Here is a 20544-nt window from a genome sequence, read left to right as displayed (position 1 = left end):
AAAAATAATCATCCTGGTAACAAGGCTGCTCAAGCAATACAAACCTTTAAATGAAAACGCTCTCTCCTCCCCAGAGGCCTCTTATTTTTTCATACGGGCTGGGAAATGGGGAGAGGTGAAAAGTAAGCGCGCGGAGCGTAGAGAGAATCGAAATGAAAGCGCGCGGGGAACACTGGGAATTTCTCGTCGTCCCCCGCGCTCCCCCTATTTTTGCATTTTTCGTGTTTTTTTGCCTTCCCCCACTGAAGGAGCCTCTGCGATGGAGAGCGATGAAAACGGCTTCCATTCTACAGAATAACCGATAGCTGCGCAAATTCTACATCCGACCAAAGTGGCTTATCTAGTTTTTGTCGCATTGCATTTTCCTGTTCACAGAAGACAAGCTTACCCCCTATTCTTTCCTATCGTTCAGTTCGAAAGAAATTCATTTATTTACTTTCATCTTACGTAACTCTATTGTATGCACCCTGTGGTTTTATATAGAATTTCCATGTATGATCTTTCAAGAATTGAATTACCGTATTTATTCGATTAAGCGCCCAACCTCGAGAAAGCGCCCACCTCGAATAAGCGCCCAACCTATAGGCAGGAAAAGTTAATAAGCGCCCACCCCCTATACTCCTTCAAAAAATACTGAAGTGCACAAGAGGAGTACTTTAATTAATATTGAAATTGAAATTGACTTAGTACTACTAAGAAACTTCCCCGAAGACCGAGTTTTCTAAGTATTTTACAGAAACTTTCAATGAACAGTTAAAATTCTGCTTTGGCACATCTTCACGTTTTATTATTATTCATTGTTTTGTTGTAAAATAAACTTACTACTTGCGAAAAATGGTGAAAATTTAATAAGCGCCCAGCTTCGAATAAGCGCCCACCTCGAATAAGCGCCCACTCTCAAGGTCCAAAAAATTAATAAGCGCCCAGGGCGCTTAATTGAATAAATACGGTAGCTCGCTTTTTTTCTTATTATCTGACCTGCATCCCGTAAACAAAAGTATAGTTACTGTATATAGTTTAGAAGTTCAGAAAATTTTCCTGTACCGCTTTCGCTGAAAAGTGTACAAAGTAGAATCTAAAGTGGAACGCAAAAGACCGACCAGCGCTTATTCAATTTAAAGTAAACTTTAAAAGAATGGTAGTTCGATGCGTGCGCCGGCCTCTGCACTTTTCTCCCGTGGCATACCCCCAACCCTGAGTAATTCCGTGATCTGATTTCATAAAAACTTAGCTATAATACCCCTCAAAACAAAGAGGCGTTTCGTTTATTCTGCGAATACAGCCCCCTCTTATTGCCCACGAACGCTTAACAAGCTTAAAACAGCCGGGAGCAATAAAAGAAGGCTTTGCTAGCAGGCGAAAGCTTCGTTGGAGCAAATGAAAACGCCTCCCAATTATATTATATTCTCTATCACCTGCTGTGCTCTTATCCTGGCGATCAGAATATTTTACAAAAGTAAATATAGATAATTCGAAGCAAACACCTCTGCAATTGAACATTGTTCGACGCTTTTGAAAAGATATCTCCTCTTGTCAAAATTTCCATTTATGTTTGATTGAATTAATTGTATCTTTGACACTCAGGGAAAGAAGGAAAGGAAAAACATACATCGATCGAGGCCGCGCTTCTAGAGGTTTAGCTCAACTAACGAACGTGTACAATATGCTAATGCTGAGTAATAACTTTTTAAGTTTCTTTTCTTGTAAATATGTCAGTTACACGTTTATGAGAACTAATTAAAGTTGCGTACATTTAACCGTGATTTATTGAAATTTCTTCTTTCTTGTAATTTTTCTTTAACTCTATAACAGCTTCCCCGTTTGCCAGCGTTAAAATTAACCCGCTTTTTGAATAATAATTATTGTTAGAGTTTAAGTTTAGTCTACAAAATCAGACATATGTCTTTAAGGTGGTTGGCGAAATGTTATCTGTAACAGAGGAACTGACATTGTGCACAGTATTATTAACTTCTTCAGCCTCTTGAGAGTGAAAATTGTTTTTTAAATTTCCATTTCTTTTTTCATCTTGCGTAATCATTTCGAAATCTCCTTCAAGCGGGCACATTTTAAGGTGCGATTTGAAAAACGCTTTGGCAAAGGTCTTCGAACAAACCTTGCATTTCCTTGGCTTTTGCTCGCCAAAAAACTCCATAATCTCTATAATTCCCATAACAATCGCCAGAGCATTTTTCGCCAGCAATACTGAAACATCTAAATGGTATCCATGCCATAATATCAGCCTTAAAACCAAGAATGGAACGTTGACGAAAAACATGAAACTGCAAATGTAAATGAACTTGAACGATATTGGAGAAATTTCTCCGCTTTCGTGAAACTTGTTAAACTTCAGCTCAAACAACGCAAAGGTTGGAAGAAAAATATTCATGCAGGAAAAAGCGAGAATGGCATTTTCTAGTTCGAGTGTGATCTTATCCTTATCAAAGAGATACTCCAGCATTTCGACGCTGTCAAATAAATCAAGAGTTACAGCTGCGGTCATTTTCTCCAAGTAATATTTTCGTCGTGAGTGTGATTTCGCGTCGTGATGCGCGTAAATAAGAAACAAAAACAACATCGGTGTTAGACACAAATTCATCTTTAACATGTTTGGTCCAAAGATAAGTTTCTCGTCCAGTAAAGACGCTTTAAGCTTGAACAGAGTAGCTACTTTAGGTACTAAATGGACGGCGTAAATAATCCAGGCAAGATAGGCAAACTTGATTTCATCTTTATGTTCTGTCATCGCCATTTTTCGGCTTCGATGCGACATCCACATTGTGAACAGCCAAGCGAACAGAACGAACACGTCTGTTACGATCCATGCAAACCACGCAGAAGATTCTTCTTCGACAATTAAATAGTAGTCCAAGATTACTCCTTGTAAAACGAGCAAGCTGACTGCAAATATTCGAGCAGCAAGCCTGCGAACAATCCCTGTTTTCCGTGCCATGATCACGCGGTAATTTTAACAAGAAGCCAGAGTTTTTAGTAATGTGTTGCCTGTCTCATTTAATAGCTTCGAGATGAGAAGATCAGCTGAGAAATAATGAATTGTAAACATGTTTAGTTGGTACGGTAGTGAAAGAGAGCAAGCATCATTAATTAGTGTCGTTACTCATTCTGAAATAATGTGAATAATACTGAACACATAATTAATAAGACATTTCTAAAGCACCTTTCCCCAAGGCGATCAAACAGGTGTATTTGATTGGTTCAGACTGCAAAAAGTAATTGCTTCCTTTGACAATTTTATTCTAATGTAGTTCATGTTCAATGCGTGCACTTACTATTTTGACATGTTAACACCTTCTCTTGCTAATAGCATTTTCTCTCTTCGATTCGTTGTAATGAAAAGTACGGTGTGATCATGTGATTAAGAACGCCGTTCGACGCCGGACTTTTGAGGATGTGAACAAAACGTGGACTGGCCCTCACTCAGTCCATGGACTACCCCAGTTGACTGCCCAAATAGCCTTAAAATGAAAAATACTACTGAAATTTTAATATTTTTAAGTATCTATCATGTTACCATGATTACTATTGTTTTGAGCTAACCGTAAATCGGCTACCCGGAGCGTGTTTCAGGCTAACCGGAGCGCTATTCATGTTATTAGGCTAACTAGAGTGCTGATCAGTGATAAATGAAAAAAAAAAATCCGTGTGCTGCGTGGCACTTGTAAAAGTTGCAAAGTTAAACAAAGTTCTCATTTTTTGGAGTAGTAAGAGCCATAAATACGTATAAAATTCCAGTCGTTTCGGGCTCAGCCCTTCATCAACTAGAGTGCTCTCTGGGTAACCGGTTAGCCCCATGCTAGTTAAGCTGTTTATGGTAAGCTATCAATAAAGGCAATGGTAGCACAACATATGCTTTGAAAAATTTCGGATTTCGGTAGTAGTTTTCATTTAAGAGCGACCCCCCCTACACCTATATAACGAGGCTGAGTTGTTCAACCTGTTAGTCATGAATTCCAACGAGAAGATTTCATTGGTTGAACGGAAATCAACTGGCTTTTGCCGTGATTCAAACTTGTGATCCAAACTTTGCGTGATCAAACCTTGTCTCGTTCTCTAAACCAAAAATATAATTAATTCCGCACAAGGAAATTTTATCTAGATTCTCGTGCATAAACTTCTTCGTTTTGTTATAGGGTTCAGACAATCGAGTAAAAGACTTGGAAATACACTTTTTTATATAAGAATTTATTTTATAAGAATATCGAGGCTTAAATTTACAAAATTTAAGGAAAATTTTAAGAATAAAACCGAGGCTGAGATTTTGAAATTAAAAGAATATACTTTTGTGTGTTGAAAATTTGGGACACAAAGCTGTATAAAAAGGTGAACCAGCTAGCCTTCGATGGAAAGTAAAAAAAAATCATGTTGCCGGTGAAGTTAAAATTATATCATTTGGCGCACTGCAACTTTACTGTGAAAAAAGCTACTGAGATTGATATGTGAAATTTAAGGTTCAACTGTAAAATTTAAGCTGTCTCAAGAAAGAGCTTTAAAAATGGAATACACATTAGAGAAAACGTAATTGCAAATTAACTTTATTTCAGTCGATCAGTTCTTCAATCTAAATTGCTACATAACCTACGTTCACCTTGTAGAGCTATACGATCCGTATTAAAGCCTGGTTTTCACTAGCGACGCAAGCACAAGCGCAAGCATAAGCGTAATCACGCAAAAAGGTCACGTTTTGATCCTTGTTCTTGTACTTGCCGCAAGCACAAGCATAAAACTGCAATGCGCTTGTGCTTTTGCTTGAGTCGAAGCCGTTTTCACGTTGAAATAAGAACTGTTATTCTTGCCCTTGTGCTTGCGCTTGTGCTTGCGTCGCTAGTGAAAACCAGACCTAACACTTGACAACTTTATAAGTCTTATAACGTCATTAACTGTCAATGTTAATAACCTACAAAACATTGTGGTTTGCTACATTTAAGTTCAGTTTCTGCTACGAAGTGGATTCAACGTGCAAAATGTACATGTGTCAGTAGATCTCAGTATTCCGAGAAAGTTTCTTCCAGCTGTATGGGCATCAAATGAGCAAGCCATGTGCAAGTCAGTCATCTACGTATAGAAAAGAAAAGAAGAAACAATCACATAACAGCTTTGTGGGCATGGTTAGCACAAAAATAAGTTTGTACCTTGAATCACAATTAGAGAACTGTCTGATTTACTGACAGACTGACGAATTGGTGGATTGATTGACTGATCGATCGATTGACAGATCTTTACAGACTGGCACTGACTAACTGCAGGCTGTCTGACCGGACTGACCGACCGACTCACTGTCTGACTGTCTGACGGACTGACTCACTGACAGAGAGACTGAATGACTGACTGACTGACTAACTTAGAGACAGACTAACTAACTGACTGACCGACTGCCTAAGCCTGCTGACTGATTGACCGCGGACTAACTCAGCCTGCTAACTGACTGACTGACTGACTGACTGGTGGACTCACTGACACAGTACTGACTAACTGACTCACTGACGACTGACACAGCTAAATGACTTTCTGACAGAGAAACAAAAAGAACAGTAAATGGAAACCCATAGCAAATCACTGTGGATTTTTAAAATCCATTTTTTTTTTCTTTAAAATGTAAAGAAAACTGCTTTAAAAGCATAGCATGTGTAAATTATTTGCAATGTTTCCGATTTCTTAATGCAATACACACGAAAATATGTTATTACACTTGCGCCACAGCCTGCCGCACTAGTTCCTTCCGGCTTCATGAACTGCGATCCGTTTTAGGAACTTGCTTTTCTCTAGTGCTGGGAGCCTAAAGCCGTACAGTCCTGGGTCTCCTATGTATTGGTAAAAAATGAAAGATGAAAAACATTAAGCCATGATGACAATATACAAATTTTCCTTCTCTTATAGCTTTTTTATCCGGCATAAGTCGGAGACAGAGGAAGGAGGAGGGAGAATGAACTTGAAAGCCGCCGCCTCGCTTAGGAGTGTTAATTATAAACCTTATTTTCTTAAACTTTCTCAAACTTGATTTCCATCAGTTCTGTTGGGAATCATTTTTTAATTTAAGCCAAATAAGACTAACAAAATGTTTTTTGAAACATTCGAGAAGAAAAACTAGCGATAAAAAAAAATTGGAACGACGTTTCGATGACGCCATCATGTCATCATTATCAAGTTAAATTAGAATAAAAAGTTGATGCTTATATAGTATCACACCCTAAATATTTTCACTCCATTCTTTGATCACTATATAAGCTTCAACTCTTTATTCTAATTTAAATTGATAATGATGACATGGAGTCATCGAAAAGTCGTTCCATTTTCTTATATATCGCTAACTTTTCTTCCCAAATTTGTATTTTTCTGATACTACTCTAATATTTATTTTCTTGCTGTATTTGTTTTTTTAGTCTCTCTTCTAAACCAAATTTCCCTGTAGATACCACGTACTTACTTTCAAGCAAGTCGCAAGGTCCTTCATTTGCACAGGCTCTGGTCTCCTGTTGATTGCCGACACAGTCTTCCCCATACCCCTGGGGAGGGGGGTTAGTACAAGTTCTCGTCCTTGTTTGTATTCCGTCACATGTCTTACTACATTCTGACCAAAAGCCCCAGCGAGAAAATCCACCATCAGCACCTACAAATCAAAGCCTCTTTATTACTAAACAGGTAGACGTTGTATCTTTAAGTACTGAAGCTATAAAAGAAAATATCTTCTCTTAGGTGCGAAAAATTACACGTTAAAACATATGATAACGAATTGTTCAGTTTAATCTGCGAATACGTATATCCCGGGGAGGAGGGGGTAAAAAGTAAAGTCTGTCTCCGAGCCATGAGGCCCATACAGCCGGAGCTTATCCCAGTTTCCGTAGCATTAGGCGACTAGGAGTATTGCTACTCCCCCCTGGATGGGATGCTAGTCCATCGCAGGGTTACCCCCCAGCAGTAAATTCGCCGATACCCATTTATACACCTGAGTGGAGAGAGGCACTGTGAGAGTAAAGTGTCTTGCCCAAGAACACAACGCAGCGCTCCGGCCAGGCCTCGAACCCGGGTCGTTCGACTCGGAGTCGAGCGCGCTAACCATTAGGCCACCGCGCCTCCCACAAGGGGGGGGGGGGAGGAGGGGGTACACTCCAAAAATTAGGTCGGGTTGTGCAGCACGCTTTCTTAGACTCTTACCCTATTTCAGACTTAAATATTTGATTTTCCGTTCCCTATTTCAGACTTGACCCCCAAAACAATACTCTATTTCACACCGGGCGTTACTCAAGAACTACTTTTCTTTGCGTAAATATTTAAGGTAATTCCCGACTGTTGCATTGCGCATCCTTACTGCGCATAACTTCACGCGTGATTAGCGGGCGCGTATTAAAACTAGCGGATTTTTCTTTACGGCTGGACCTTGCCAGAGAGGTAAATCGTCAATTTGTAAAAACGAGTATGGTGACCTATCACAAAGTGCCATAAAATGTTACTTGAAACACATTTATAAGGCTATATTGGGTATAAACAAGATGCTGCTGCTCTCAACGAGCAAGGGCATCCCCCATTTTTATTTTAAAATTTAAGTTTAAGGCCATTGCCCTGTATTGCATTGCGCATCCTTACAGCGCAGAATTTTACGCGCAATTAGCGCGCACACATAAACAAAATGGCGGCTTTTTTCCTATGCGGCTTAGTCCGCGAGAGAAGTAAATTGTCACTTTCTCCTAAACGAGTCTGGTGACCTATCAATTTTTTCTCACATTTTCGGTGTAGCGATCAAATTCTTTCTGAAAAATGAAAACAGATCAATTCCTATGTTTGAAAAATAAATGATCGCTAAAAAAGTGTACTCTGCTAGTTCTCGCAGAGGAATTATAAAGGAATTATATGGAATATACTTGGTCTTCCTGCTCCCTAACAAAACCGGGTACCCCCCCCCCCTTTGTTATTTCAAAATTTAAGTTCCCTTAAAGTAATAAACCAGTAGGCGAAGTTTGGTTAAAAATCTGTGTTCAGTTCTATTTCAGGGTAATGACCTTAAGAGAGGAAGCCACATCAGCTCTAGATGGTTTTCATGCGGGTCCTCTATCCATGTCGAATTGGAATTTGGAAATGTTGATTTTTCCAGGAGGGAAGAATACCGGAGTACCCGGAGGAGAACTCTCAGAACCAACAACAAACTCAACCCACATATGGCACCGGACCGGAATCGAACCCAGGCTACATTGGTGAGAGGCGAGCGCTCTCACCACTGCGCCATCCCTGCTCCCCTGAATATTTAGAAGACTGCGATAAGTAGTCACAAATCTTCGGCCTATCTTTATAAAGTAGAAAAGTTACAAAACATTGTAAACGGAAGCTACAATAGATTACTTACTGCATGTTTCGGTCAGCAGTATTGAGAACAAGTCTGGCAAGCCGTTGATGTTGTCCACGTGATAAACGTTTTCTATGTTGCCAGTTATTTCTTCCAGCTCTTCTATCAAAACATTCCTTCCAATCCCAACAGCCACAATGCGAACTTTTTTCTCCTAGTAAGCAGAAACAGTGTGAGCCGGTGTTAGGCAAGTAACGAAAGTCTGTTGAGATTCTAAATTACTATCTTAATCAGGACCATAACTATAGCAAGAGGCAAGACGGGGCATTTGCTTTGTCTAAATTTTGGTACCCAAAATTAAAAACAAAATATCACTGTTCTATTCCCAGTTGAACAAGATTGTTTTTTCTCAAGAAACACCTCATGAAAAATGTCTCTGAAAGAGATTCATAGCTACCAGCTTTCATAATTTTCTGTAGGGCATGCCCCCAGAACTTCCCTTGTCTATGGCTATAATCTGGTTACGGCTCTGACCCCAGTTGATCAAAAGATGGATAACGCTATCCACCCGATAAAGACTATCCGGTGGATAGCGCAGTATGTTTTGTTAACACCTATCCACTGGATAGCGATTTATCCGGTGGATAGGTGTTAACAAACCTGCGCTTCCACCGGATGTCATTCCGGTGGATAGCGTTATCCACCTTTTGAACAACTGGGCCCTGATCGTTTGGAGGTTGACAAGTATCTTATATCTCAGACTCACCTTTAAAAGAGGGACGATCTCCTTGTAGTCTGTCGAGTTCTCGTTTGTCCTTCCATCCGTCAAAAGAATCAAAACGTTGGGAAACTCAGGCCTGTCCCCTCCCTCCTCAGTAAACAATTTTTCGTTGGCCGCTTCCAAAGCCCGGTCAATAAAAGTCATACTTCCAAGTTTTTCAGGTATACTGGCTGTGAGATTGCGCAAGGCTCCATTGCTGTAATACTCGCTGTTACTAAACGTGTTTATAACTTTAGCTGTTTTGGCAAACAAAACTATTGCCGCATGAGTAGCATCGGGGCCAACATTCAAGGCATCGACGAGTTCCAGGAGGAAGCCTTTAAGTAACCGGAAGTTGTCTATGCCTAGACTTCCTGTGCGGTCAACAAGAAAAGCGACATCAAGTCCTGGTGAATTTTCGCAAGTGTTTGGAGCTGTAGTATGAAAATACAAGAAGGGTTTCGTGTTAGTCTGTAAGTTCTCACTGCCATGAATTTTCTAAAATGTTGAAAAAAATAAGTATAGTTTCCAAGAAGTTCTCTTGACCAGTCATTTAATTTTCATTTCATTTGCCAACCTCCGAAATCAGGTTTCCCTGGTCGCCAAGGACTTTTTTGCGCAGTTGCCTGTTTTAAGTTTATATGTACCCTTCACGTTACTCCTTGCACTCGAGGAAAAACCTCTGTTTGCTATACGAGGAAGGCAGCCTAATGAGTAATGCCCTGGTCTTCGGATGGAGTGGTCTGGATTCGAGCCCTGACTCGGGTCATTGTACAAGCATTGCGTTCTTTGGTCAAACATTTTGCACTTCCCGTGTCTCTTAGGAGTATATATGACATATATGGTACCGATAAATTTTACCCTGAGATGGACTAGCATCCCATTCAGGGGGCGTGAAAACCTCCTAGTCGCTTCATGCTACTGAAACCAGAGATAACAGCCTACCTCATGCATGGGTCACTAGCCTCAGCTGCAGACCTTACATACATAACCTACCTACACAAGTTACTGCTTAGCTAAACGTAAAACAATTTTGAATTGTTACATGATAAGAATGATCATTACTCACGACAAATTACGCTGATGATGTCGCCCGTAGCACTGGTAAGATCTTGATAATCATCCACATAAATAATATTCTCTCCGGCTATTTTATTTAATTCAGCTTTGTACTTATCCTTGGTGGCAAATTTTCCAATGGCAACAACTACTATGCGAACACCTTTTTCCTGAAAACAAAAAAAGAAGTCATTCGCTACATTCTTGAGTAAACAGATGGCTTTCTTCACGCGCTTAATACTTCTACCTTTCGAGACTGGGGGATTACTCGAGAAAGTTATCCTTTTAAATAATTTAAGGTGGCTAAACACAGTTTTCTATTCTTTGGAGTACCTATCCTTTATTTCGCTTTCACATCCAAGCCGTTACAGCTGACGAGCTCAAAACTGGCAGGTTACAAAGCGTGCTACTGTTATTGAATTTTTTGCGTGTTACTTAGGACCATGTTGCGTCACCTTGGCAACCCAGCTTATTATAAATCAACCAAATTTGCGTTGCTTTATAATTTCACGTTATGTCCGAGAATGTTTACAAATTTTTTTGTTTAATTACCGATTATTTGTAATCAGCAGTTTTCTTGCTTGAGAAAGTAATATTGGTTCGTCAGAAACCGTGCCTTTTTGTTAAGACAATAAAACGCTTGATCGCAACTTTTTGATCAACTTCGCTGCGCTGCATTTAAATTTGTTTCTTAAAGTCTACAGCGCGCGCGCGCTCGGAATTGAATCCAAAAAGCGCGTCTCCGTTGCGCCTCGTTGACTACTTGCTCATAGAAGGCTCGTAGTCTGATTGTTGAATACGATAACGATATAAGAGAACCAAACAATTCCGCTGATCTCCAATATAGGCGACGACGCGTGCACTATTAAAGCATTATATAAGACCTTACCTTTAAAGAAATAACTGCTGGCATATAATCCTCGGTATCACGGTGTGACTTTCCGTCCGTGTACAGTAGCATGACGCTCGGTACTCCAGCTCGGTCTCCATTCTCTTCTGTAAACATCTCCTGGTCAGCTTTGAACAGTGCTTTATCAAGTCGGGTCGGCTGGGTAAGCTTCCTAATACTTCCCTGTATTAGAGCAACCATGGCTTTGTTGCTGTGAAAATATTCACTTTTGAACGTGTTGTGAAGCTGGCTTTCCTTGGCGAAAGTCTCAAAGGAGATATGGGTGCCATCTTCTGAGATGTCAAATTCTTGGATAAGTTGTTTCAGGGAGTTCTTCAGCATGGGGACGTTCCTTCTTTGTATACTTTTTGTCGTATCGACCACCAATCCCAGGTCAAGCTTACACTTGGCAGAATCTAAGAATGGAAGAGAAGGGAGGTAGAAGTTAAACAACAAATTAAGAAGAAGGATACATTATCGAAAGGATAATTATTTAGTACACACTAGATTGAATTCTCTCTTGCAAACTGGATTGATATTCTATTTTAGGTTACCTCTGTGCAAAACGACATGTTCATGTAACTCGGAAATGGGCTGTTAACAAAGGGATGACTGTCTGTATGAGAGTGTGATTAATTGATTGACTTATTAAATTAATGAACGAAAGAACAAATTGACGAACGTAAAAATGAACGAACGAACGAAAGAACGAACTAAAGTAAGAAAGAACAACGAACGCACGCACGCACGAAAGATTGAATGAATGAAGGAAGAAAGGAAAGAAGGAAGGAAGGAAGAAAGGAAGGAAGGAAGGAGCAAATGAATGCATGTAATCATTTTGTTTTTTTTTTTTACTATGTTATTATTTCATTATTTTTATTATTATTATTACTTAATAAGTTTACGCTTTTGCAATATTGTAACAAATTTACAGTCATGCAAATAAAGCTTGTTGTTGTGGTTGTTGTGGCATGCATGAATAAATGAATGAATGAATGAATGAATGAATGAACATTTGGTTGGTCGCGTGGTTGGTTACTTTCTGTTAGAAAATCGATTGAACAGTGGACTGACTGACAAACTGACTGGAGTTGGATGCTTATTTGGCGAAAATATTTACGATTGCCATCATGCTGAAATTTGTTTCGTCAGAGCATCGACCTCTGATAGTTTTTTTCTCTCCCATACTTAATGTAATGTTATGTTAAAAAAGCTCGAGGCCAGGACATTTCTTACCAGACGCAGATGTCAGTGACACATCCATCGCTAAAAACGCTACAATCCACAGCACGGACATCCCAAACTGCCTGCAAATAAAATGACCTGAATCAGAAGTTTAACATATAACCTCAAAACATCTCACGGTGATTATATCGTAGAATTAAGAACGCCTTTTGATTGACTGTCAGGAATGAACTTGTGTTTAGTTTTGTTAATCAGGAAATGAGGAAAACCAAAACCAGTTGTGACTTGGCTAATAGAGTGGTTTTCGCTTGAGTGCCGAACTGCTGAAGTTATTTGCGTTTGATTGGTTTAAAAGTCTCGCGCCGCTTTCTTACCCAATCAGAACTCAAACCAAAGCCAATCTTGTCTCGCTCGCGCACGTTTTCTCGCGCTTCGTGTTAGCTACATGCGTTCGCTTCGAGTTTAGATTGGTTCACTGAATTGTCGGTTTCCTTTGTGATTAGCCAGAGTGATTACTTTGCTTTTGGTTTACGATACTCAATTGAAAACTGCTCTGGAACTATGCAACCGGTAACCTGTCACATCCCTCGCGTTTAGGTATTGGCCATGAAGGGGGTGGGGTGGGGTGGGGGTGTGATAACTCCCAACTGAACAGGACGCGGATACTTGTCGAGAGAAATGAGGTCGCGCGTCGCTGAGACTGGCTTCTCCTTAGTCCTCTCTCACCATCCTTCGCGCCTTACAATTTTCTCGTAAGAGACGAGTGGGGGCGAGTCTGCGTTCGACATTTTATTCAGTTGTCTTTTACTGCTAAATCGGCCTTTATTGGTATGGCATTTATTGATACGAAACCTTATTTTGGTTGCTTTTGAATCCTGTCTGAAGGTATAGGCAATTCAAACTTTTTTAATAACATTTTTCTCAGCCTGGCGCATATATTAACCTTGAAAAAGATATTCTATAAGATTCTAAATTTCCTTGTCGTTCTCAGAGATATTTATCTTTGTCGAGCAATCTAGTTCTGTTATTTATTATTTACTAGTTCTTTCCTGTTGCCATTACAAAATATTTCCTGTCGTTTTTTTCTTCATCGGGAAATGTTGCCTCCTAATTTGTGTTAACTGTACATTTCTCTACAGTATTTTGGCTTCTTCTTCGGGTAAAATACACAAAGGAGAACTCGTTGTTTAACCATTGTTTTTCGAGTCATTATGTATTTTGGTCAGTATTGTTTTCTTTTGTTTCCATTATTACACGTCATCTATGTCCGGTTCAAGAAGCAAAAGCCAGTATTTTAAACGATATGCGTCAATTTAAAATACGTTGATAAACAACGCCTTAATTTTGAAGGAATGAATTTAATAAATCAGGAATTTAGATGTAGGGTACAGGGCCTGGTTGTTAAAAGGGTGGATAACGCTATCGACCGGATAAATCACTATCTAGTGGATAAGTATTAAAAAAACAAACTACGCTATGCTTTTTAAAGTGATTTATCCAGTGGATAGTGCATGTTATTCATCCTTTGAATAACCTGGACCTGGTGCAATTGACACAAACAAACCACTGAACGTCCAGAACGATATTCGCTGTAACTGGCAAAAAGTGTTCGTTGAGTCATCGATAAGTCCTTTCAGGTTTTTTTTTTAATAAAAAAATTTTTTGTGTCTACAGATCCAAAGCATTGTTTTAACAGTAATAAAATATTGGCTTACCGAAGAATGACTAATAATTGAAATCATTATGGTCTTCGAAACAAAACCCACCGGCGTCCTCAAGCTTGTTGGTTGATTTTTTTACGGCAAAATTGTAAGTGTTAAGAACACTTTTTCGTGGACATACGGATAGCTTTATAGAAAGTGACCAGTCCGATATTCGTGCCGTCAACGTACCTCGCTAGTTCTTTATTTGTGGCGTTTTGTTGCCAATTCAATGCATGAAAATTGTGCCACATACACTTATGAAGCCTCGAGCAAACACCCCCACCCACCCCCCCCCCCCAAAAAAAAAAGAATCTCAGCCTGCGAAACGTAGAAAAATGTAGTAATTTTCACAATCATGGTTCATTTCTATCTTGTGGTCTTTCAGTTTCAAAAGGCATTGGAGGAGCCTGTTTTCCATTGCACATAACTAATTTCTGTAATTACTTGCCGTAAAAAGAGTTTTTCCGCTTTGTCTAATTCCATAGCATTGTTAAAGGTGACAAGTGAAATTTTCTATCGGACTTTGATAGTTAATCTTCGTTAATGGCACGACAGTTACGTCATACATAAGCCTGCTAAACAAAAGGAATAAAAAAAATGATCAACAATGCTTTTTGTCACAAACAAAACAACTCTTTTCCAATTTTCACGCTCCTAGCGGGGTCTGATACAAGCTGATTTCAGCAAGACACCATGTCTTTGAGATCACATTATTGTGCATCAAGTCTTTTCTGTCGTCAAGGGAAAATGTTTGAGGCAAAATGACATTAAATCTGCCCTTTACTCGCCTTGATTTTTTAAGAAACCTTTTCTTGAGTAATAACCACATCCAAGTAAGCAAGGTTAAAATAGTGTCGCACAACGATTTTCTGTAACCGGTCAGGTCACATCGCTAGCTACTAGAGCTCGCGCAACATTTTTCCGCTGATTATAGATAGATAGATAGATAAACTTTATTAATGTGTCAAGGCCACATAGCCTGGGAAAATCCCATACTAATTTGGGGACACAATTAATAGGTATTAAAAAATATGTAAAAAGAGAATTTAAAATACTTAGAGCTATGAAAAGTCATTAAATCGTTGTGCGACAACGGAAACAATCGTCTGCCATAAGAACAGTCACGATTGTAAAAAACATTTCTGGACATCTTCCTGAGCATTTACAAGTAACTTACCTTGCTCAAATCAAACACCAAATGGGTTCCACTTGTTACTTGTGCTCTACCTTGTTCAGCAAATGATGCTAAGAGTGCATTCAGTTTTTCATCAAGGACTTATATACATTAATCTGTTGCTTTAATTTCACTAGTCACTCGAATCAACCAATCGCTTTTTGAGAAAACTTTTGATTGACAGACTGAACCAGCCCTCACTTCTTCGCACGAGGTTTTTCGCAAAAGCCTTGTCTGGAAATTTGCCGCAGAAGTAATAAAAATTGTCATCGATAACCAATAATTTTGACCACATTAAACTAGCTAAAGACCAGTTGGATTTCTGCGTGATATACCCAGTATGTATTACATTTCTGCAGCTGCACTTCACTGGGTTTCTGGAATGTTTTGTGTTTTCGTTCTAAAAACAATGGAATTCAAGTCCATTTGATCAAGCCTATTCATAAGAGTTTGTTCTTAAAGAATTTAAATCCAAACCATTGTTTAAGGTAGTGTTTAAACATGGTACCAGAATGACTTTCATACCGGTTCGAGTTCATCCCGGTTCTCTGCAATTCCTTTGCGAGCACACCTCGGTCGCTGTACCGTGCAGACATTTTCGTTTCGGTACAAAGTCTCACACCAGTACCATGTAAATGATGAAAGACCACTCGTTTCGGTATGAAATTAGTCTAATGTTTCGACCGAATCTTTCTCTTGGAAGGCTGGAAAGGGTAGTGCATGCATAATATCCGAATTCCAATCAATGATGGCTTCACGTGAGCCAAGTTGGATGTGGACTGAAGTGAAAAACGACTTAAACGACCGGTAAACTGTTAAGTGGACACTGATTTGTTGCTTTGCATGCAAACAATCATAGCACAGGCTTACCATCTGTTGCTTGTGTGATCACAGTTATAACCTAGTGGTAAAGCATAACCTCTCTTGGATATTTTTATGTACATTTATCAAATGAATAGATGGATGACTACCTTGATCAACCTTACTATAGGATATTTACGCTTCATGAAATTAACGCGAATATTAAAAATTCGCGTTAATTTAAGACGCGTTAATTTTCGCGACAATGATTTAGTGAAGCGTTAATTTCCGCGGCCTTAATTTCCATTAATATTAACCCAAATTCTGTATCCTGTCCAGACGTAGTTAACATTCCTACTGGTACTTTCCTGCTGGTATATCGTTTACCGTATATTTCCAGTTCATGCCTGCTTTTTTAAAAGGCCAGTTCGACAACTGACACATCGACTTCTTATGATTTCGCCCAAAAAAGTTCAATGTTGAAACAAAATTTGTTCTTGTTACGTTGTCGCCACAAACTGCGCAACCTTAATTGTGTTAATCGCGTTAATTTCCTTTCACTTTAAGAATTTACCTCCTCCGCTTTCGCGTTAATTACCTTTATTCTCCATTTCTCGTAAATAACACTAGGAGCGTCAATTTCCCGTAATAAGGTATCTTGTTTCATGCTGATTTCGCTGAAAATTATTGGCTTTAGTCAAGTTTAACAAAATAATTCCGAGAAAACTTCAAAACTTCAACCTGATGACGTTTACAGGATTCCAATATTTTCTATTCTCGCCCGAATGGGGTGCTAGTCCATCGTGGTTTTCCACTTCCTCTCCCCCCGACTGAACCTCATTCCAGCATTTTGTCAAGTCGCTGTTCAAACATTTGGCCGGTACACATATATTCGGGAATTCTATATTCGTACTACTGAGTGAAGAGAGGTGCTGGGGGTGTGACTTTTAATTTCTTGCTTCAGACACGTTCGAGGCAGGTACTCCAGGCACGTACCAACCACCGTATACGTGTATCGAACACAAAATTATTTAAGGAAATACATAGCCACTAAAGCTGAATAGGCTTGGCCAGTACAGAGTAAATCAAGACACCAGAGTTGAAAGTCGTTTCAATTCAGTTTTATTTCTAAGGCTGTGTCTAGAAAATATCCAGCTAGTATTGGCTAAAGAATGTCAGGATTTTAACGTTTTGCATGTGCGAGAAATTTTATGAATCTTTCTTCTTCACTTGTCATTACTAAGAAAAATTAATTATAAAGTAAAGATAAGATTACATATGTTTAATGATGATTGCTTGTGGGATTAGTTGCAAAATTTGCCGGGAAATTAGAAAAAGACATTCTGTTTGTTTGTTTGTTTTCTTTGAATGTTTCTTTTCTAGATAAAATATATATAACCCAGCACAAAAAAGGCTTTAATCTCTTAATATGCATGTTTACTCCTGGCGTGCATTCCCTCTAAATGATCCAGAACTCTAATTTAGTTGAACCCTTTAAGCCCCAATTCTCTCTCCTCCTTTGTGGTCACACATTTCTTACGGTACTAGTTGGGAGAAGTTCGTTTGTAAATCAATGATCATCGATAAGTTCTCATCCTCTCGCAACATGGTATTGAAGTTGGTTTTGATTTGAGACGAAATTAGATGTGGACAATTCACAGGGCTGTAAGAGTTAGTAATCGACCTGATTGTTTACTAGCTCTATATTCAGTATATTATTTCTTTAAAAATATTTATTTGCTTGAGATAATATGCTCCCTAAATTCTAGTTTCAATTTTGTACCGCAATGAACTCTTTCTTTACAGTAATAGAAAGTTATTCGATTAAAAATGACAATATCAATTGCAATATGTAATTTTAAATTGTGGTTCAAATATTTTAACATAAATAACCTTATTTTCTTTTATAGCTTATTTCTTGCATATTAAACTTTTAACTATAAACAATGTTGTATTCTACATTTAGCGAGACCACTACGCTAACAACTGACCGCCGAGAGCGCAGGCTCCCAGTTTTGGCCGGAAGCTAAGTAAACTGTTTCTAGTGTCAAAGCTTCACTGTTTTTTCTTGAGCGTCATATCGGATCTCAACGGAACTACAACCTGAATCCAGACATTAGAACGACTCAACATAGTGTGCCATATTTGGCATTCGTCTTCGGTTGCGTCATCCCACTCGTTGGAGCTCGTACCCAGGCCTAATCGCACGCCGCCAAGAAACTCGTCAGTGGAAGCGCGATCGAAGTCATAGATGGTTATTTCCAAAACTCTCTCCTTTAGGTCGTCGGGAGAAAGTTCATCGTAGGAAAACTTGTGGTCGAAAGTAGGGTTCAGGGTCCGTTTGATGATCGGTGTCTTGTGTTTGAATTTGCCCTTCTTGTCTGGTAATAGGAGGCTGGGATGAAAAGTAAAAGGAAACGTAAAAAATAAAATGAAAGCTCCAAGGAATGGGTTGAAATTGAAAGACTAGATGTTAGACTATGTAGCAACTGCAGGCTACAACGATGGGGTATAAAACCCTCTGTTAGTAACGGTTTCAGCACTTTTGAGCTCTTATACTGTGATGTATCAATATTACCACTGTTTATTACTTGTTGACAGACCATTCATTGGTGTACAAATTGTGGTCATTTTCTTGACAGAACAGGTTACCACAGCAACAGTTTAACCTGCCAAAAAATACCCTTAACTTTCGCTTTAAGTGCTTTGAACTCAAAAACTGTTGTCGATGACCCCTAATTTTTATACTTGAATAATGATCAGTATGTCAATAGGCAACTTTGCAAAGTTTAAAACAATTCTGCCGAGGGGCTCAGAACAGCCTTAAATTTACGAAAATTTAAGGTGGTTCTACTCTTGCTATGGTAATCTGTTATGAAAAAAATGACCACATCTTACTCACTAATGATTAGGCATATGTGCCACCCATTCAACTCAAAACAGTGGTAGTATCGACCCATCAACATAGCAAGTGCTGAAAACCGTTGCCAGCCATAAGAAGCGACAAGAGGACTTACAAAAGTGAAGCTCGTGTATTACTCTATACTTCTTTCTCGGAAGCCATTACTCCCCAAATTCTAGCCTGCTCAGCTCGCTTCCCTCGCTTTGCCCTCGCCCTTGCCTTATTTTACGCCCTGCTCCGCCCTGCCGATTCGCTACCAAAATTCTTTATAACAGAACAAATAATGGTTGTATAAGACTCTTCTATTTGTTAAATTAATCTTACCATTTACAGTAAGGATCCGACATGCCATCAGCATCCATCCCCGGCAGATTTCTGGCCTCCAAGAGATGGACGTGTAATTCCCCTTTGTGTCTTCCCTTCTTTTTCACTTTGTCAGCGGTAACATACTTCAAAGCCAAAACTAATTCACACGGAATTTCAGGCAAGCCGTCTGTTTCGTCAGTCTAGAAATAGAAGTAGATAGCTAATCAGGCAAACGTTCGTTGCTGTGTTACTTAGTACAGTCGAAGCTCTCTTATCGGACACTCTCGTAAGCGGACAGCTCTACTTACGGCCACCTTGTTAGAAACCCCGTTTTTACTCCCATACAAACTCTGTATTTTTACATTCTCGTAAGCGGACATTCCTGGAAGCGGCCGCGGACACTTTCCGAGATTACGACTTAGACTTTTTCTTTGTTTTTAAGCTCCCGTAAGCGGACACCGCAAAGAAAATCATATAAAAAACCTCTGTATCTTGTATTAATCAATCAACTTGATTAATACAAATCTGTAATTACAGTACCATATTTTAGTGTTTGTTTGGTCGTCATCCACGTCCGGTTACATTTCGAAACACCACCAACATGCATATTACCATTATGTTAGCTGGGCAAGCTCCCGTAAGCGGCCATCTATCCCCTACACCTCTAGTGGCCGCTTACAAGAAGAACCATTCTCGTAAGCGGCCAGCTCCAGTTGCGGACACTTTTTTCGCGTCCCGAGGGTGTCCGCTTATGAGAGCTTCGACCGTAGTAAGTAAGCATATATAATTGGTATTTCTTCCAAGGTTAATTAATTCTGGGAATCAAGCACAAAAGACAGTGTTGCATTAGCTTCTAAACAGCGAGAAGAAAGTTGGAAAAAAAAAAAGACGCACAACGGACAGTTTTGATTTCTCTTGTTTCAACTTTATGAATTATTGATAACTATTTTATGCTTAGGTTGACCAAACTGCTTACATAGTGAAGAATAAATAAAGACACCCAGAGAAGGACACTTCAGTCACGTTTACATGTACATGATACAACCCTATGAATCAACACTTTCGTCGCGTCACGTGATGCCTTTGATTACTGCGCAGCTTAATTCTCCTTACTGAACATTACAAGTTCTTTTCATATTGGTTCTGAGAATTTAGAGGTGCACTAAGACAACATCCGCCAACTTGTTGACCATTGCACATATTCTCGTCACCTTTTTGTTTGATAATGTATCGACAATGTAAGGTGAAATTTTGTCTTGATCATTCTGTCTTACCTTATTTGTTAAGTTAAACCATTTAGCTACAGGCTGTTCCAGTGAGTTCCCCGCTTCCACAAAGTTGTTCATAGGAATTTTAACTTCGCCCAAGAAATAGTTTCGTCCAATCGATTTATGCCACACACTCAGAAATAACGTTCGCGTCAACAATTCGTCATAGCCCATGAAATACTGTAAAGAAAGATAATTTGCTTGAAT

The 20544-nt window shown here is 39.2% G+C and overlaps 3 protein-coding genes across 5 annotated transcripts in view; all 3 read right to left on the bottom strand.

The window, feature by feature from the left end:
- Positions 1 to 514: 514 nt before the first annotated feature.
- LOC144657568 (uncharacterized) lies at positions 515 to 3403 on the bottom strand. Its single transcript, XM_078517913.1, has 2 exons — positions 3288 to 3403; positions 515 to 3036 (listed from the first exon to the last, which is right to left on the bottom strand). The coding sequence occupies exon 2, from the start codon at positions 2948 to 2950 to the stop codon at positions 1892 to 1894; it is 1059 nt and encodes a 352-aa protein (XP_078374039.1). The 5' UTR covers positions 2951 to 3036; positions 3288 to 3403; the 3' UTR covers positions 515 to 1891.
- Positions 3404 to 5062: 1659 nt separating this feature from the next.
- Positions 5063 to 12278, bottom strand: LOC144656520 (collagen alpha-6(VI) chain-like). Its single transcript, XM_078516744.1, has 8 exons — positions 12235 to 12278; positions 10999 to 11414; positions 10120 to 10279; positions 9057 to 9484; positions 8351 to 8504; positions 6440 to 6622; positions 5470 to 5523; positions 5063 to 5070 (listed from the first exon to the last, which is right to left on the bottom strand). The coding sequence occupies exons 1-8, from the start codon at positions 12260 to 12262 to the stop codon at positions 5063 to 5065; spliced, it is 1431 nt and encodes a 476-aa protein (XP_078372870.1). The 5' UTR covers positions 12263 to 12278.
- A 5241-nt stretch (positions 12279 to 17519) lies between these two features.
- Positions 17520 to 20544, bottom strand: part of LOC144656073 (uncharacterized) — a 32485-nt gene continuing 29460 nt past the window's right edge. For all 3 annotated transcript variants that reach the window (XM_078516292.1, XM_078516295.1, XM_078516294.1), the window contains 3 exons: positions 20344 to 20517; positions 19088 to 19269; positions 17520 to 18256 (listed from right to left, as the gene is read on the bottom strand). In XM_078516292.1, coding sequence (XP_078372418.1) covers positions 17917 to 18256; positions 19088 to 19269; positions 20344 to 20517 — 696 coding nt within the window. In that variant the 3' untranslated portion in view covers positions 17520 to 17916. The remainder of the gene's footprint in view (positions 18257 to 19087; positions 19270 to 20343; positions 20518 to 20544) is intronic.

The sequence above is a fragment of the Oculina patagonica genome, chromosome 6 (assembly GCF_052425735.1).
Source record: "Oculina patagonica isolate OP01 chromosome 6, crgOcupat, whole genome shotgun sequence".
Lineage (NCBI taxonomy): Eukaryota > Metazoa > Cnidaria > Anthozoa > Scleractinia > Oculinidae > Oculina > Oculina patagonica.
The sequence above is the reverse complement of the archived record's forward strand: the minus strand, read 5'-3'. Positions and strand labels throughout refer to the sequence as shown.

Coding starts and splice junctions, on each gene's coding strand:
- LOC144657568 (XM_078517913.1), bottom strand. CDS start 2,950: ATGGCACGGAAAACAGGGATTGTTCGCAGGCTTGCTGCTCGAATATTT.
- LOC144656520 (XM_078516744.1), bottom strand. CDS start 12,262: ATGGATGTGTCACTGACATCTGCGTCTG. Junction 10,280..10,998: donor CAGCAGTTATTTCTTTAAAG/GTAAGGTCTTAT, acceptor TTTTGTTTTCAG/GAAAAAGGTGTTCGCATAGT. Junction 6,623..8,350: donor ACTGCTGACCGAAACATGCA/GTAAGTAATCTA, acceptor TTTGATTTGTAG/GTGCTGATGGTGGATTTTCT.